This window comes from Podarcis raffonei, chromosome 2, assembly GCF_027172205.1.
Source record: "Podarcis raffonei isolate rPodRaf1 chromosome 2, rPodRaf1.pri, whole genome shotgun sequence".
Classification (NCBI taxonomy): Eukaryota; Metazoa; Chordata; class Lepidosauria; order Squamata; family Lacertidae; genus Podarcis; species Podarcis raffonei.
The window spans coordinates 7164128-7183609 of NC_070603.1; the positions used below are offsets into that span (position 1 = coordinate 7164128).

Here is a 19482-nt window from a genome sequence, read left to right on the forward strand (position 1 = left end):
TGAATACTTACTTATAAGGCTGCTGACATCATGTTCCTGTACTAGAAAAAATCCTAAACACCTGCTTAGTGGAGGGCAGTCTTTATGGGGCTACAGTGTCACACTAGTGCGCAGCCTCTTGCTGTTCTCATGCCTGGTATAGTTTTGCTTCTGGTCTACTTGGGGGGTAAGTAACTTTGGGTGGCAGATAAGTGGGTGGATCCAATTCTGTGCCACAACCAAGTCCAAGAACCCACATGCCCAGGTGTGCCATCTCTCCCCCATGCCTTTGCCACTAGTCACACTTGTGGGAAGGGCTGTAAGCCAGTCGTAGACTATTTGTCTTGCATGCAAAAAGTAACAGCTCAGCCTGCTTCTTCCAACACTGGAAGGACAGTAGAGTGACAAGGTAGGGATGGAGTACTGGAAGCTGAGGTCCTGAAGGGGTGAGAAGCAGTCAAAGGGGAAGTTAGGAGGCAATGTGCTGATCCCTCCAGGAGGAAATCAGGTAGTCCTACCAAGAACCTGATCTAGTGACCCATTTCCAGCCCCACAAGCCATCAGAGATAAGGTGAGCCCCCTTTACCACCTGCCAGATTAAGAGAAGCTCAAGAGGCCCCCAGGTGGCTGAAGCCAAGGTACCATAGTGGTTGGACTGTTGGACTAGGACCTGGGAGATGAACCATAAAGCTCACAGTGTGGTCCTGGGCCAGCCACTGTCTCTCAGCCGAATCTAGCTCAGAGGGTTGTTGTGTGAGGATAAAGAAGTAAGGAGAAGAACCATGTAAATCACCTTGGAGAATGAGTAGGGAAACTAAGGCCTGCGGGTCGGATCAGGCCCAATTGCCTTCTGGATCTGGCCTACGGATGCTCTGAGAATTGCCAAGGGGATCGCCAGAACACACATTCTTTCCCTCTCCCTCCACACCAGTGTGGTGTAGTGGTTAAGAGCGGTAGTCTCCTAATCTGGTGAACTGGGTTCGCTTCCCCGCTCCTCCACATGCAGCTGCTGGGTGATCTGGGGCCAGTCACACTTCTCTGAAGTCTCTCAGCCCCACTCACCTCACAGAGTGTTTGTTGTGGGGGAGGAAGGGAAAGGAGAATGTTAGCAGCTTTGAGACTTCTTTGGGTAGTGATAAAGCGGGATATCAAATCCAAACTCTTCTTCCTTCTCCCTCATACGGGGGCCGGTGGCGGTGGCGGGGCCTCCTCCCTCCCTCCTCCTGGCTTCTCCCCGCCCTGCCTAGAGGAGGAAGGAGGTGGGCTTTGTTGGTGCCAGCAGCAGCGGTGCTTGAGCGGTCGCCATTTTTAAGCAGCCCCTCTCTGGAGCCCTTTTGTTCACTGCTCATCGTCCCTCCGCCAGCCCCTGCCGCTCGCAAGACATAGGGAAACAGCCACTGGGACTCATGGTGCTTTTGCATCATTCCCCCCACCCAAAAAAAATATAGTTCAACCCCACCAAGGTCTGAGGGACAGTGGACCGGCCCTCTGCTGAAAAAGCTTGCTGACCCCTGCCTTGGAGGAAAGGTGGAGGGATCTAAATGTAAGAATAAATATGACAAATGAACCTTCTCTGGTCAGAAGCTGAGGCAGTGGTGCTATGGGAAAGTGTTGTAGATTCTTCCCAAATAATTTTGGGCTTCCAGTGTTACCAGAGCAGCCCCAGAGGGACTTTTATCAGACAATGACTGCAATGAGAAAACAGGGTTTTTTCCACTTTCAGATTTATATATCTCACTTCTTGTTCCCCAAATCATCAGCAAGTGCCCCCCGCTTCTTGCTCAGCAATGACAGAAGCAGACATTCTTTTTCTGATATCAGGAGCTGAGAAACATGTGTGTTTCATTCTACACAGAACTCCTTATTTTCAATGTGGTGGCCCACATGAGTAACTAGCGGACACAAAGCGCAATGTGGTGGTCTTAGTACTTCCACCACTGAAGCCCTGAGCAGGGGCATGTGTCACTGGGCAAGAAGAACTGCGAACATCCCCACCACTTGTCTGGACGCTCCTTGTGGTTGTGCCGCTGCCAGAGGTGGCCCTATCACGGCTGCAAACACCTTCACTTCTATGGCTGCTTCCATGTGTGTCTCCTGCTCCACGGTGAGGGCCACCATCACTCACTATCGCCCCCTCACTTCTCTGAACAGCTGAGGAGGAAGAAAAGAGAACAGCACATTTACGTTTCTTAGGGAACCTAGACTTAGCTTCCTACCAGAATAAGGACACACTTCTTATGGAAGCTTCCTGGCTTTCAGTGATCTCAGCTAGCCAAGTATCTAAGAAGATGAATTCATGTAGGGTAGACTCATCAAGGCCAGTTGTAAGACATATTATTGGGTAAGCATGGGACTTCCATATTCAGAAGCAGTAGGCCTCCAATGGCAGATGTTAGAGACAAAAAACAGGAGATGCCTATAGCCACCTGGTCCTGCTGAAGACCCTTTGGGGTAGAGCATCTGCTGTGCATGTGGAAGATTCCAGGTTCAGTCCTCAAAATCTGCAGTTGGTGACATATCTTGCTTGAAACTGTGGAGAGCTGCTGCTAGTTCACATGGAGCCATGTGGACCAATGGTGTGACTCAGGCAAGACAAGACAGAGAAGCCAGTAGGAGAACACTTCAACCTCCCAGGACATTCAGTACAGGATCTCAAAGCAACTGTCTTATTACAAAAGAATTTCAGAAACAGACTTGAAAGAGAAGTTGCTGAATTACAGCTTATCACTAAACTGCAAACTATGGAGAGACCTGGTCTTAATAGAGATAATGGATTCCTGTCTCATTACATATACTAATCATCTTCATACCATCCCTTGCTTTTTCCTGTTGGACTAATTGCAGTCGTTAATAGTTGTCAACAGGTTTACCATGCCCATTGAGTCACCCATTGCCTACTACCCTTCTGAGAAAACCCCCACCCTACCCTCTCACTATATATAAAAGGGTCTGTTGACTTCTGTTTCAGTGTATCTGAAGAAGTGTGCATGCACACAAAAGCTTATGCCAAGAACAAACTTAGTTGGTCTCTGAGGTGCTAGTGGACTTTTTAAATTTTATATATATATATATATATATATATATATATATATATATATATATATTCAGTATAAGGCAGATTCTCATGGTCTCATTATGATCTATGAGCTTATAGGCAGCTGGAGGCCCAGCACTGGAGATGGAATGCAGGAGGACAAGATAAAGCTTTGAACTGATGCAACGAGGCACATTTTGTTTTTAAGGTGGCTGGTTTACTCTGGTCTCACACTTACTGCCTCTTTGTGGTATGGGTGGATGGGGATTAGTGCTGTGCACCCAATCCATAAATCTCCTTTTAAAACTCAAATGCTGAACTTGATTCGACTGTGTACTTGATCAATAAGTACATCAATGAAATCTGCGTAACTTTCAATTGGAGTTAAAGCAATATTCCAAAAAGAAAACAAATTATACTGGAATGTTTAGATGGCACACACATCACCGCAGGCACCCTCTTAGAAGAGTCACTGGTAAGAGTTTAGGGGAAATCACTCTTCTAAAATGGAGCCTGCAATCTGGAGTTCTGCAAGTGCTTCTAGTAAAGCTTGTTAAAGAAGTAAGCAATAGTGATCCAATAGTGGCATGTTTTTAAACAGTTTGAAGGTTTTTAATCCATTAGTCTAATTAATCAACTGAGTAAACATTTTAGCCCTAGGAAGGATACTTTGAGGGTCTGGGAAGGGACTGGGTTGCGAACATGTATGGATTTGGGCAGTGCTGTCTTAAGCATATGTGGCACCGGGGTGCAAAGATCCGCCCAGCGCCATCCCCCACAGGTTGCCCATCTCAGGCACGCAGGAGGGCTGAGCCGGCCAGCTGCCTCAGTGTCTTGCTGGCTTGGCCACCCCCAAACTCGTGGCGCAGAGCTGCCCACAGCAGAAGTGCCCGCCGCAGCACTCCAACCAACAGGCGGACTCTTCCCCGGACTCAACTCTCAAGCCCCGGACTCTTGGCCTAGCGCCCCTGAGAGCCTGGCGCCCAGGTGCCCCGCACCCCTAGCGCCTATGGGTAAGATGGCCCTGGATTTGTGTGTGTGTGCTGTAGCACACCTCCTTTTTAAACCACCAAGAGGATGTGGACTATGGTCTCATAGAACTTGTCATATAGTTATCTCAGTTTATAAGCTACTTACAGATGTTCACAGCACACTCCCCTTCATTCAACCTAGTGAGAAATGAAAAAACCAGAACCATTTCAGATCTCTTTCTATGCTCAACAGCTGGCTTGAGGTGCCTCTTAGGGCTCACTGATGTGTTAGCGGTCATAATAATAATAATAATAATAATAATAATAATAATAATAATAATAATAAATTTTATTTATATCCCGCCCTCCCCAGCCGAAGCCGGGCTCAGGGCGGCTAACAACAATAAATCAATACAAAAGTACAACACAAACAACACTCTAAAATCATTCATTATAAAATTAATTAAATTCAAGCCACTGGCCACCATTGGGCCAGAGCTCCGCGAAGATTGCCGAGGGAGGGAGTCAGGCTGTGCCCTGGCCAAAGGCCTGGCGGAACAGCTCTGTCTTGCAGGGCCTGCGGAAAGATGTCAAGTCCCGCAGGGCCCTAGTCTCTTGTGACAGAGTGTTCCACCAGGTCGGAGCCACAGCTGAAAAAGCCCTGGCTCTAGTTGAGGCCAGCCTAACTTCTCTGTGGCCTGGGACCTTCAAGATGTTTTTATTTGGGGACCGTAAGTTTCTCTGTGGGGCATACCAGGAGAGGCGGTCCCGTAGGTACGAGGGTCCTAGGCCGTATAGGGCTTTAAAGGTTAAAACCAGCACCTTAAACCTGATCCTGTACTCCACCGGGAGCCAGTGCAGTTGATATAGCACCGGATGAATGTGATCTTGCAGCGAAGACCCCATAAGGAGTCTCGCTGCAGCATTCTGCACCCGCTGGAGTTTCTGGGTCAGTCTCAAGGGCAGCCCCATTGTCACTTGATGACTCACAGTCAAATGACTGAAATGTCTCTATGGAAAACCATCATGCAGAAGCAAGGCTGGTGCCAGGTATGAGAGGGACCCTGAGCAAGGGACCCTCCAGACCACCCCAATGACACCCAGATGGGCCCTTTGCTCGTAATTTTTCTAAGGAGACAGGCTGTGCTCAGCCTGGTACTGTTAAGCAAATCATTGAGTGAGGCTGCAGCCAGTGAGCAGCCCCAGCTGTGGTCCAGGGCCCATGGACCACAGCATTTCCCCTACCAGGCTGGGTGCTGATAATGGACGTCATGGCAGCCAACTCCTAGGGGCCGAGGTCACTTTGGCCCCACCAATAAAATATTTGAGGGGGGCAGGCCTCCCCAAAGTTGATGGGCATTGGCATTCAAATGGTGTGTGTGCATCTGTGGCCCCCAATATTTTATTCAAGTTGGCACTCCCAATGAGCTCGTGCAGATATCCTACCTGTGATGGCTGTTTTACAGATGCAAGTCACTTCTTGATAACTATAGTCAATAAGTGAGTGGACGACATGTGAATTAGCCTTTGCAGCTCCTTTTAAAGTATTAAAAGTGCTTAAAAAAATATGTTCTGTTTCCGAGTATTGTGGTACCTCGGTTTACATACGCTTCAGGTTACATACACTTCAGGTTACAGACTCCGCTAACCCAGAAATAGTACCTCGGGTTAAGAACTTTGCTTCAGGATGAGAACAGAAATCGTGCTCCGGCGGCGCGGCAGCAGCAGGAGGCCCCATTACCTAAAGTGGTGCTTCAGGTTAAGAACAGTTTCAGGTTAAGAACGGACCTGTAGAACGAATTAAGTACTTAACCCGAAATGCCACTGTATATGAAAGGAAAATGTGTACCAGGAAAAAAAAGAAAATAAAAAACCCTGAAGATCTAAAAGTCAAACCAGAAGTGAAATACTTATTATAAATGCATCCCTCCCCCTTTCAAATATTATCTCTAGATTTTGTCAAGATGCAGCATTCAAAATGGAACTATTTTATATTTCAGTGTCCAATTTCAAAGCCTGAAATCTTAGATGAATTCTGGAGTGGGAGTCTGTTTTAGCAAGAGAACAAGCAGCCCTCATATTGTAGCACCTAACTTTCATTTCCATAATGAAACTTTTCATTTTGATATTTCAAAATTCAAGTGCCTGAACCCAATTATTTCAGACGTTGAATTTTCTGCAAATAACTTCATTTCTAATCTGAACATGGGGGGTAAAGCAAACATATTGTTTGCAAAGCAGAGGCGCCACCTTCTCCAGAGGACTGAGGAGAACAGACACAATGTCCTGACATCATGCAGGGGCCCTCTGAACACTGAGGGGGCCCAGCCCCCAAAAAATATACAGTGGTACCTCGGGTTAAGAACTTAATTCGTTCCAGAGGTCTGTACTTAACCTGAAACCGTTCTTAACCTGAAGCACCTCCTGCTTAACCTGGGGCCTCCTGCTGCTGCCGCGCCGCTGGAGCACGATTTCTGTTCTCATCCTGAAGCAAAGTTCTTAACCTGAAGCACTATTTCTGGGTTAGCGGAGTCTGTAGCCTGAAGCATATGTAACCTGAAGTGTATGTAACCCAAGGTACCACTGTATCTGCCTACCAGGAGCCAGTGCCCTTGTTGGTTAATACTGGGAAAAGACACATTGTTTGGGATTCTTCCCACCAAATGTTTTTAACAAGCTTAAATTACACTCACCAACTTTCCTCTCCTTCAAGAAGCTTCCTGTATGTGGCAATCTCAATATCCAAAGCCATCTTAATGTTCATCAGTTCATGGTACTCCCGCAGCTGGCAAGCCATGTCCTGCTTGGCTTTGTGCAGGGCCTCCTCCAGGTCCGCCAGTTTGCATTTGGCATCCTTCACCGCCATCTCCCCGCGTTCCTCAGCTCCAGACACCTCTTCTTCCAATTTGCGACACTGTCAATGCAGAATGTACAGGACATTTCCCTATGGACCTTCCTCAGTGTGCTTGGAAGTTTGACCCAAGCCAACCTTTGTTCCATATGAAGAGAGCCATTGACAAGCTGTGATATCCTGCAGTGCTCCGGTGTGCCATTATTTCTGAAACTTCCAAATCAGGGCCAGTATATTGCGTTTTATCATAGAATCATAGAGTTGGAAGAGACCACAAGGGCCATCGAGTCCAACCCCCTGCCAAGCAGGAAACACCATCAGAGCACTCCTGACATATGGTTGTCAAGCCTCTGCTTAAAGACCTCCAAAGAAGGAGACTCCACCACACTCCTTGGCAGCAAATTCCACTGTCAAACAGCTCTTACTGTCAGGAAGTTCTTCCTAATGTTTAGGTGGAATCTTCTTTCCTGCAGTTTGGATCCATTGCTCCGTGTCCGCTTCTCTGGAGCAGCAGAAAACAACCTTTCTCCCTCCTCTATGTGACATCCTTTTATATATTTGAACATGGCTATCATATCACCCCTTAACCTCCTCTTCTCCAGGCTAAACATGCCCAGCTCCCTTAGCCGTTCCTCATAAGGCATCGTTTCCAGGCCTTTGACCATTTTGGTTGCCCTCCTCTGGACACGTTATCAGATCTCCTGCCATCTTCACTACTCCTTAAAAGCAGTTGTGTGGATACACAGAGCAAAGAGATTTCGCTCTTTGTATCTGATTCCAATGGACTGTTTTATGGAGTTTTGCATTCTTTTATTGTAAGCTCCCCTGGTGATATATTTGAACAGAGGGGTATTAATTTAATAAAATAAATAAATATGAGCTGAATTGGAAAGTTGCCCTGGGAGGAAAAGGGGTAATCCTTTCCCAGTGTCATTTTTCTCTTCTAAATTTACACACTTTGGGGGAACATCCACCTCCTCCTCCGCCTCCTCATTATGCACTCTTCTTCCCAAAGAAGCTCAGGGAAGCAGACATATCTTCAGTTTTTTAAAAAATACAACCATGAATAAAATGAAACGCATTTAAAATACATTTCAAAACTGTTCAAAACATCTATTAAAAACACTCAATAAAACATTATAAGCAAATTGTGTGTTTGGAGAGGTCTGCCGAAGCAGAAATATTTTCAGCAGGTATCTAAAAGGATGCAGTGACGGTGCCTGCCTTTTGTCAACAGTCAGGGAATTGCAAAGTATGCCTCCTCAGAAATGCAAACAGACATTGTGTGGCACTCATAGAAGTGCAAGTTCTGCAGATTGAAGTGATTAAGTCAGAATGTATGAAGTAAGATGATCCCTTAAGTAACATATATGTCTGCCTCCTCTAGCAAGGCACATGGCACTTTTTTGGTACTGTGGAATTTACATCAGGAAAACAGAGGAAAAGAGTTCGCAACTCCCTGCCTTGCTCTTGTTCCCAAAGCAAGTCAATGAAATGCCATCTGTGAGAGAGGGTGGCATTTGCTTATTAATTCCTTTTCTATCTTTTTAATACTGTTTTTGGCTGTATTTTTGTTTCCATGGGTGTTGTTCTATATTGTACATAGTGCACACCACTTTGAGATTTTGCAACATGCTAAATAGTTTAGGAAATGATTTTAAGAAAGCAACAAATAAAAATAAGTGGATCCAACCCCAAAGTTTCCAGACGCTATCGGGATGAAATGGGAAGGGATCACAGGGAAACAGCTTACACATCTTTGTGGGGAACATCTGTATCTGCCCTTAGGCTGTTTTCAAAATTTGTGAGGGGCTTCCTGAGAAATGCCCCTCTATGTAGCACTTGATATTCAGGTTTGCTGCCCAAACCTGTCTTTTGAATGGATAAACCAATGGAGCAGAGGAGGGGAGCCTATCGCATTCTACTTGTTCCTGGGCTCCAACTCTCATCAGCACCATTCAACGTGGCCAGTGGTCAGGGATGGTGATTGGGGCTGTAGTTCAACAACACCTGGATGACCACAAATTCACCATCCCTGCATTAAACTCACCTGAGCCTTGACACTTGCAATTTCTGACTCCAGCTTGTGAGCAACACGGGTCAGAGCCTGAAGTTCTTCCTTGACGTTATGCAGATCGTCACAGCGTTTCGCTGCTGCTGTCCTGAGCTCATCATACTACCATGAAAAACAAAATAACTGGTTAAGAAGTGGAGCAGGCAACAATTCTGCCATGTTTCCCCAAGGACAGGGGTGAGGAACCTGTGGCTCTCCTGTGAGAGCCAGTGTGGTGTAGTGGTTGAGAGCGGTAGTCTCCTAATCTGGGGAACCGGGTTCGCGTCTCCGCTCCTCCACATGCAGCTGCTGGGTGACCTTGGGCCACTCACACTTCTTTGAAGTCTCTCAGCCCCACTCACCTCACAGAGTGTTTGTTGTGGGGGAGGAAGGGAAAGGAGAATGTTAGCCGCTTTGAGACTCCTTAAAGGGAGTGAAAGGCGGGATATCAAATCCAAACTCTTCTTCTCCTGGTGTTGCAGGGCTATCATTCCCACCGCCCCTGACATTTGGCCATGCTGGCTGGGGCTGATGGGAGCTGGAATCTAACAACATCTGAAGGGCTCCAGGTTCCCCACCACTGATGTAGGAGAAAGGATCCCTGGGGCGAAATCTGCCAAATTCCTTACCCTGCACTGGAACCAAGCCTCAGCCTCAGCTCGGCTTCTGGAAGCAATTGCTTCATATCGACGCCGGAACTCCTCAATCGCATGGTCCATATCTAGGCCTCGGCTATTGTCCATTTGCACCATAACACAAGTGTCGGAAATGCAGTTTTGGAGCTCACAAATTTCCTGCAGTGACATAGTATGTGAAGTCTCAGTTATGTATGTGTAACCAGGAATTGAGGCAAGTGCTGAAGTAACTTCATGTTTAGAAACTTTTGACCAAACCTGGGTTTTAACAAATCATACCTGGTATTAATCTAACAACAACAAAAAATAGATTTAGTAGGTAGGTAAACAACACAAAGGCCTAGACAGCTTCTGTAATATGTTAGGCCTTTCTTTAAAGTTATGGAAATAGTGCTTTATTTGATACAGTCATACCTCGGGATAAATACGCTTCAGGTTGAGCACATTTGGGTTGCGCTCTGCGACGACCCGGAAATAGCACAGCGCATTACGCCCAGGTTTTGCCACTCGCGCATGCGCAGACGGTCAAAATGACATCACACGCATGCACAGAAGCGCTGTTGCATCTTACGTTATGTTCAGGATGCGAATGGGGCTCTGGAACAGATCCCGTTCACATCCCGAGGTACCACTGTAGTGCTTTAAATCTATCCCTGCCAATGTGGCCTGCCAGTCCAATCAGCTTCTGGAATGGGTGAACGGGCTACCATCATGTCCTTTGCTTCCAATAGCAAAGATCTTGGTTACAACCTGGGAGCCAAAAGAATTTTGTGTTTTATTGTTTTGGACCATTCTTTAAGAGAACTTACTGAGAATACTTCACCCCAATAGCAGAAAATCTTATCACCTGTTTATATGCACATTTCAAGAAGCTGATTTGTTTCATATGACTTTCTGCCTTGGCTTCCAGCTCTGCCTTGTGTGAATAGACACAGTCCAAATCCTGCAAAAGAAAGGAGACCACAGCGACTTGTACCACATTTTACCACCTGGAACAAGGAATGGGATGAGGCATGAAGCTCAAAAGGCAAAAGTGGTCCCCAAAGAACCCAAGAATCATTGGTGTGGGTTAGCTTCTGCCCTCACCCACATATTTGCATGGAGATCTCTCCCTTGAAATAGATCCAGGTGAAAAGCAAGCAGTTTTTAATTGGAGTGCTCTCGGAAAATATTTCTCTGTTTTTATAAGCTCGACCTGTCTGTGACAAAGAAGTCCCGTCCCTCCAGCAACACAGCCACCTTCTGTTATGAACTCTGGGCATTTTCCTAGTTAGCTTAGCTTTGTTCCCTGAGGGGAATGGCTGTGCATTTTGTTTTTGATAGCAATGGCCACTTGGAAACTTAGGGAATCCCTGGTGTGCCTTGAGAAGCCTTCTTAATGGCGCAGTCGGAAAAGTGAAATAACCACGGCCCAGATCACCCTCAATAATTCAGGGCAAACACAGAGATTATATAAATACACTTCAGAGTTTTAAAATAAAGTGATTACATAGGTGGTAAGATAAAAATTGCAACTTCTGACAAAAATGTTGCTGTGCATAACCTTTTTCAGTAGCACAAACTCATTCTCTGTAGACGTTCGCCTGTTGCATTCCTCCTCGTACCTAAGCCAAAAAGGGAAAATATTTTTTAATCATTTTAATCATTAAACATTAAAACAAAACACCAAAGAAAATAGCAATTCATAAAGAATTAGATATTGGAAAGACATTTTTAGGGGAAGTTATAAAATCCGCACAGAAGCTTTTCAAAGGATATAATCTATCAATACCCATACAACACTTCATGGCAGTCTTCTGCAACCTCCAGATATTTTGGGGTAAGAATTGTCATCAACCCTGACCACTGGCCATGTTGTCTGGAGCTGATGGGAGTTGGGTTCTAACATCTGAAGGAGATAATTTTGGGGAGGGAGAAAGCTGGAGGATTCTTGTGAGGCTTACGGAAATATGAGGAAAGTACTAGATGATTCTTTCTTGTGACCTCAGGTGGGTATAAATCCATGTGCATGTTGTGATTTTTACATTATGCGGTAAATCTGAATTCTCCCCCACAATGTTTTTCCCATGCCTCTCAGTGTGTGTGTGTGCGCGTACACACACACACACACCTTCTTATTTATATAGGTGCTCTATATAACATGGAATTTGACATCTTTAGAGCTCACCTCGCTTTATAGCCCTCCACAGTGTGCTCCAAAGTGTTGCGCTCAGCCTGCAGCTTCTCTCTCTCATGCTCAAGACACTCCAGCTCCTTCTTGAGTTGACCGACATGTTCATTAAAGAGGGGCTCCATGTTGCTCTTGCAACGTTTCTTTTGTTGCACAAAATCCCACTTAGTTTTCAGCATCAGATTGTGCTGCTCCAGTAATCGGACCTGAATCCCAAAAGGAAAATGTTTGTGGCTCTTCCGAACATGGGACAAATAAACAAACACCAGCAATTTCTGCTTCCATTTCCGTTTTCCTCAGAATTCTCCAACACCCCTACCTCTATCCAGACATTACTAGAATCCATGAGGTTTAAAAATACTTTCGTTAAAAAACCAGAAGCCTTTTTGCTGGTTATAGTGGGTGAAGAGATACCAAGGGAAGATAAAAGACTGTTTATGTATGCAACAACTGCGGGAAGAATTCTTTTAGCCCCAAAATGGAAACAACAAGAAATATTAATGAAAGAAGAGTGGCAGATGAAGATGATGGACTTTGCAGAACTGGCGAAGCTGATGGGAAAAATCCAAAACCAGCATGATCAAGTATTCCAAAAGGACTGGAGTAAATTTATACAATATTTGTAATAATAATAATAATAATAATAATAATAATAATAATAATAATAATTTATACCCTGCCCATCTGGCTGGGTTTCCCCAGCCACTCTGGGCAGCTTCCAAAAGAATATTAAAATACAATGATTCACCCAGATTATTGTAAGCAATTAACATCACTAACAGGGTTGTCTGAAGATTTGTAATGAGAAATTTTCTATCTTTCTATTATTATTATTTTTTTAAAAATGAGCTATTTTGTAATGAGTGTAATTAGAATTGAGAAATGTACAAAATGCAATGATATAAAGGTTAATTTTGAAAGCCATGAGACGGGAGGGAAGGAAGTTGATAGGCTCTAAAGAGCCAAAGCGGTAAAGTGAATAGGACCTGACCATTAGGTCCATTTGTGACTGACTCTGGGGTTGCGGTGCTCATCTCACTTTATTGGCCGAGGGAGCCGGCTTACAGCTTCCAGGTCATGTGGCAAACCAGAGCAGCGCACAGAAACACCGTTTACCTTCCTGCCAGAGCGGTACCTATTTATCTACTTGCACTTTGACGTGCTTTCAAACTGCTAGGTTGGCAGGAGCAGGGACCGAGCAATGGGAGCTCACCCCGTTGTGGGGATTCAAACCGCCGACATTCTGATCAGCAAGTCCTACGCTCTGAGGTTTAACCCACAGCGCCACCCACGTCCCTGGTAAAGTGGATAGTGATGTTTTATTTATATAAAATAATGCATTGCATCATTATAGAGTGTGCATTGATGTAGCATGCCCAAGGATCTGTGGAACTGATGAATGGTGGGACATACATGGAACAAGCAAACAAAAAACATTTCCTCATGACTTCCCACAGTATCTCAATGTGTCTACACATAGCACATACACTGTGTTAAACTCGTTAAATACAGTAGCTGCTCTAATATGTGTTCATCCTATGAGTAAAGGCTTGCAACCATGAAAGCAAGACTGTTCATATGCACTTTCCCCATTGACTCAGCACTCTGATGGGATGAAGGATGTTGATTCCATGGGAAAGGCCTGTGTGAATGGCTTTCTCCATGTGGTTGTGAGTCATTAAACACTATAGCCAGTGTGGTGTAGTGGTTAGAGCGGTGGACTCATAATCTGGTGAACTGGCTTCGATTCCCCACTCCTCCACATGCAGCCTGCTGGGTGACCTTGGGCCAGTCACACTTCTCTGAAGTCTGTCAGTCTCACTCACCTCACAGAGTGATTGTTGTGGGGGAGGAAGGGAAAGGAGCATGTTAGCCGCTTTGAGACTCCTTCGGGTAGTGATAAAGTGGGATATCAAATCCAAATTCCTACAGCAGTGCTTTGGGGTGAACCCATGGCAAAGCAGTTCTCACAGAGCTGAGAGAATGTGTCAAAGGTGGGATAGACATGTGAGCATTTGTTATCATGGTGGTGAACAAGTGTCCTCCACGTGCTGACCTCCTACATGGAGGCGATGGTCATGTAGGCAATTGCCATATGGGAGATGAGTTTGAGGCACACTTGGAAAAAAGCTTATACCCAAACAGAATTTTCCTCTAGTCTCAAATAGGTCCATTGAGGCTATCCTGTCCCTTAGACAATTCTGGGCACCAGGCCTCTGTAGGAACATTGCAAGTCCTTGTTGGAAACGGAAGGTGCCCATGGCAGTTTTGCTGTTGCAACCCCAGAAAAGAAGCCAACTGAGAACTCCCAGGTAAGTTCCGCCCACTGTTGTGTGGGCTGGTCGATTCCTCCCCTTACCTGGCCAACTCTCTCCTGGCAACGCCCCCCCCCCCCAGCTGGGATAGGGTATCTGGCAGAGGTAGACAGCTGCCTCCAGGTGTCCAGCCAGGGGGGGGCGCACATATCCAGGCTGTACTGCTGGGAGTCACATGGGATGGGGGGACTGCACACAACCGCACAAAAGCCACCCCCCGTTTCATGTGGGGAGCGGTCATTATGTAACACAAGGCCCACTCATCAGCTGTCTCTAGGGTAAGTACAGTACATTTGCCACATATAAAGGTAAAGGAACCCCTGACCATTAGGTCCAGTCACAAATGACTCTGGGGTTGCGGGCTTATCTCGCTTTATTGGCCGAGGGAGCTGGCGTACAGCTTCCAGGTCATGTGGCCAGCATGACTAAGCCACTTCTGGAGAATCAGAGCAGCGCACGGAAATGCCGTTTACCTTCTCGCTAGAGCGGTACCTATTTATCTACTTTCACTTTGACGTGCTTTCGAACTGCTAGGTGGGCAGGAGCAGGGACCGAGCAACGGGAGCGCACGCCGTCGCAGGGATTCGAACCGCTGACCTTCTGTTTGGTTCTGGGGTTTAGACCACAGCGCCACCTGCGTCTCCACATTTGCCACATACTTGGGCCAAATAGGGTTGCCATACATCCAGAATTTCCAGAAAACTGTAGCCGCAAGTCCGGGCTGAAATATTGCAGAAATATCTGGGGAAATCCAGACGTATGGCAGCCCATATCGGCCCATATCACTGTGGCCTACTTCTCTCTGAAACGCTCAAAAACTTTGGCAAAAAAAAGGTCAACAATTTTTCTGTCCAGGGACAAACATTTCTGTAACAAAACCTTGCTCAATGTTTGTGCAAGACATTTGTCCAATTCCCTTTTAATTGCTCTGAGAGAACATAAAGGCCTTTTCATCTGTAGTATTTGCAAGAATAAGGTCAAGAATGTCAAGTTCTTCCAGATTGTTCTGCTAGGCCTTTTGCCTAAAACTTGGCATTAGCATCTCATTCTAATCTGACTCCCTTTCACCATAACCGTTCTGCTGTGTTCCTCTGATAGATCCCGATTGACACCTGTTTCCCCCTCCACCCCTCCCACAACTCACCTTGTCAATGAACGAGGCCAATTTACTATTGAGGCTCTGCAGCTCATTCTTTGCTTGAAACTTCACCGCTAGGGCTGTGGTATCAATCTCCAGGTTCAGAGGTTGCAGGAGGGACTTGTTGCAAATCACAGGAGCGATGGCGCGTGATGTACTGGTCATGACGCTTCCAGTATTCATGAAGCTGCAGCTATATCCAGTGCCATGATAGCTATGATCAGCAACAACACTACAACGGCCACTTCTGCTACTGGTGGAAAGGTTGGGTCCATAAGTGCCAACACTCTTGCTGCTAAAGCCACCAGCTCCTCCATAATATATCCCAATACCCAGTGGAGGGCAAAGAGGTTGGCTCATAAAGCCCTGGCTTCCTTTGGTGGGCAGAACCTCAGAATAAGAGCTGTAATTTTTTGGATCAGATCCAGAACCAGATTGAGAAGACATTGCTGCCTGGAGGAGCTGGAACAAAAGCAGATGAAAGGAATTGCAAAAGGTGCACTCCGGGGGGGAGGAGAGGGGGAGAGGAGAGGCAAAGGCTTTGTGGGTTTAAGTAGGGCAAGTCGTCCTTTATATCCATTTTGGGAAGCTGGGTTTGGCTGCTTTGTTGTGGAGGAATAGCAATTTCTAGGCATTTATGAGCTGGGAATTTGGGGCAATAGGCTTCTCATGTGATGGGCTTAATAACCAGGCGAAACACTGGCAGCTCCCCTTCTGAGTGAGCATGTGAAGAGTCTCCTATAAAGCAGCCATGGATCTGTGTCACACAATATTAGGCCAGGGCCAAGGCAGAACCCCACTCCAGTCGCCCATCCTTCTAAAAGGAGGCGTTTTTGAACCTTTCCATGCAACCTAATTGCAAAATCTGCAGGCTGGCTAACTAGCTTATTGTGAGTGAAGACATCCAAGAAGAAGAGCTCTTGAGTGCTAAACATTCATTAACCCCCATGGAAGCTTTTGCAGAAATGTCATCACCACACCAGAAGCACATTCCTGAGTGTGGCGGACGCTTCGTGATGCTTGCTTAACAGGCTACACTACAGACTGATGACCATCACAATGCTCAAGCCAAGTATCTAGGCCCTTGTGAGGGATAGTGAAGCGAGCAGATGCCATAATTAACCTTGTGGTTTTTGTTGCCATCCCAGCTTCATCTGCCAATAAAAACTATGATTATAGGATCTGTTGCTGCCGCCCTTTTGAAGGCTTGCTTATTCATTATTAGTAGCTTTGGGTTTCTTTGTATCTGTCTCTGTCTCTTCTCTGGTTGCTCCACAACTAGCAGCTATATTATTGTTTTGTTTTGGGTATCTAGTGGTCTATAGTGAACTCAGACTTCGGGGACTTTGTCAAGCTCCTCCCTGATTTTTTTAAAAAAATATACTGTATTTTTTGCTCTATAAGACTCACTTTTCCCCCTCCTAAAAAGTAAGTGGAAATGTGTGTGCGTCTTATGGAGCGAATGCAGGCTGCACAGCTATCACAGAAGCCAGAACAGCAAGAGGGATCGCTGCTTTCACTGCACAGCGATCCCTCTTGCTGTTCTGGCTTCTGAGATTCAGAATATTTTTTTTTCTTGTTTTCCTCCTCCAAAAACCAGGTGCGTCTTGTGGTCTGGTGCGTCTTATACAGCGAAAAATACAGTATTTATTGGGGTCTTCTGAGGGGATCAGCTAAGCCCACCAGTAAAGAGAGGAAAATGTCTGGGTCACAGCTGGTTGAATTTAACTAACTGCTACTCAAAGAAGTCCCACTGGAATTAATGAAATGCTCCCCTATTTCATTTTCTGAAATGATATGTAAAGCAAAGCAAAGCAAAGCTGTCCTTCAAAATTCACACTTCTCTGAATTTTGTAATGCAGTTCTTCCTCCAAGAAGTCATCGCTAAAATGTGCAAATAAATTCATATATTAGCAAAAAGAACATACAAAAAATGTATTTGCTTTGTAACCATGTGTATGTGTTAGGCAAAATTGCATAACAACTTGTATATTAGGAGAAATTTGCATGCTGATGAATTTTGTTGTTGTTGTTTAGTTGTTTAGTCATGTCCACCTCTTCGTGACCCCATGGACCAGAGCACGCCAGGCACTCCTGTCTTCCACTGCCTCCCACAGTTTGGTCAAACTCATCCTGGTAGCTTCGAGAACACTGTCCAACCATCTCGGCCTCTGTCGTCCCCTTCTCCTTGTGCCCTCCATCTTTCCCAACATCAGGGTCTTTTCCAGGGAGTCTTCTCTTCTCATGAGGTGCCCAAAGTATTGGAGCCTCAGCTTCAGGATCTGTCCTTCCAGTGAGCACTCAGGGCTGATTTCCTTCAGAATGGATAGGTTTAATCTTCTTGCAGTCCATGGGACTCTCAAGAGTCTCCTCCAGCATGAATTTGCAAGAAGACTTTTAATAACAATTATAATCAGTGCTTTTTTTCTGGGGGGACGCAGGGGTAAGTGTACCCCTAAACATTTTGTGGATCTTTGTACTTTTGTCCATTTACTGTATTTATTTTTCCTGATTTGAACTATAAAATGGTGGTTTTCTTGAGTCAAAATGAGAGTACCCCAAACGTTGTGTTGTTTTGTTTTGTTTTTAGGAAAAAAGCAATGATAATAATAATTGCAAAATGATGTGGAAACGTGGAGAACTGAATTTGTGTGAGAGAGAAACCAAAACCGACAGATTTGCCTACCAGTTGGCAGGAAAGGCCCATAGTGGAGAAAGAGAGATGAAAGAGGGAAGGAGGCAATAGCACCACCAAAATTTATGGTCCAATTTGCTGTAGAATGGGAGACATTGCAATGATGGTGGGGTGATTTTAAGGGAAGAGGTGCACATGCATGCAGTAAAGGTAAAGGGGACCCCTGGCAATTAGGTCCAGTCGTGGCCGACTCTGGGGTTGCGGTGCTCATCTCGCTTTATTGGCCGAGGGAGCCGGCGTACAGCTTCTGGGTCATGTGGCCAGCATGACTAAGCCGCTTCTGGCGAACCAGAGCAGTGCATGGAAACACCGTTTTCCTTCCCGCTGGGAAGGTATCTACTTGCACTTTGATGTTCTTTTGAACTGCTAGGTTGGCAGGAGCAGGGACTGAGCAACGGGAGCTCACCCCGTTGCGGGGATTTGAACCGCCGACCTTCTGATCAGCAAGTCCTAGGCTCTGTGGTTTAACCCACAGAGACACTTAGTCATAAGCATGCTTAAAAACGTTTTGCAAAAATAAAGGTTTTAAAAAGTAGAAAAGGGTGGAAGAAAACACACACAGCATTCCCTCCTTTTGTTATCTGGTAGATTTGCAGGTCTAGTCATCAGCTGCTGCTGGACATGCAGCATAGTGTCCTCGCCTGCCACACCCATTGGCTAATTCTCATTGAGCCAGTCCACTTCCCCCTTGTGATGATTATTCAGGGAAGAGCATAAATGTACGTGAATTTATGTATTTATGGAAATCTATCCAAATTTTATCTGTGTTTATTGATGTGTTTGGCTGTATTTGAATGTATTTGAATTCTGGAAAATATTTGAAGAAATGTGTAAGTTGAGATTTTCATTCCTTCAGATGCTGGAGACTTTTCACCCATTCTGTAGCTATATCAGGAAATAATATTGCACAAGCTATTGCATATTTTAACAATATTATCATGTGTTATTGTTATTTTCAATTAGTCATACTCAGAATAGATCCATTGAAATATTGGTCTATTGATTTCAATAGGTCTATCCTGTGCATGACTTATTATTATTATTAGTAGTAATAATAATAATCTTTTAATGGTTGGCTCATCATTGTTTTATGTTTGCTTTTTATTTGTAAGCTGCATTGAGCACATGCTTTGTAGGGGGGAAATGTAGGGTACACACACACACACTTATATTTATTGCACTTTCCATTTCAACAGCTTTCAATGTTAGCTTTCCAACTTGTGTAGAAGAAAGGGGGCTGCCCCCAAAGTTGATGGGCATTTTGGAGTGCATGTGCAGCATCTTGTGATCAATTACGTGAGGCGGGGCTTACTTGCCCCCTCCCAATATTTTATTCAAGTTGGAACCCCTGCCATTAACAATCTAAAAAACAAGAACCAGGGAGAGTGAAAAATACAGCTTTGTAGATTGTGCATTCTGGACAATGACTAGTAGCTGTGTATATTTTATAGGCTCAATAAGCCACACTTGGCTTTTTTTAATTAAGCACAGCATTCCAAGCTCATAAATGCTGGAAACGTTCTGATCTCCCCATTATGAGACTGCCAAGCCCAGTTCTCCAAAGAGATATAAAGGCCAAGCTCTTTTCAGAGTGGATCAGGTTGTTTTGTGTGGGCCCTTCCTGCAATTTTTAACTCTCCT

The 19482-nt window shown here is 45.3% G+C and overlaps 1 protein-coding gene across 1 annotated transcript; it reads right to left on the reverse strand.

Annotated features, from left to right (window-relative positions):
• Positions 1-1725: 1725 nt before the first annotated feature.
• On the reverse strand, positions 1726-15593 carry LOC128409644 (keratin, type II cytoskeletal cochleal-like). Its single transcript, XM_053380208.1, has 9 exons — positions 15153-15593; positions 11691-11899; positions 11067-11127; positions 10371-10466; positions 9518-9682; positions 8886-9011; positions 6678-6898; positions 4151-4182; positions 1726-2130 (listed from the first exon to the last, which is right to left on the reverse strand). The coding sequence occupies exons 1-9, from the start codon at positions 15591-15593 to the stop codon at positions 1847-1849; spliced, it is 1635 nt and encodes a 544-aa protein (XP_053236183.1). The 3' UTR covers positions 1726-1846.
• Positions 15594-19482: the final 3889 nt, after the last annotated feature.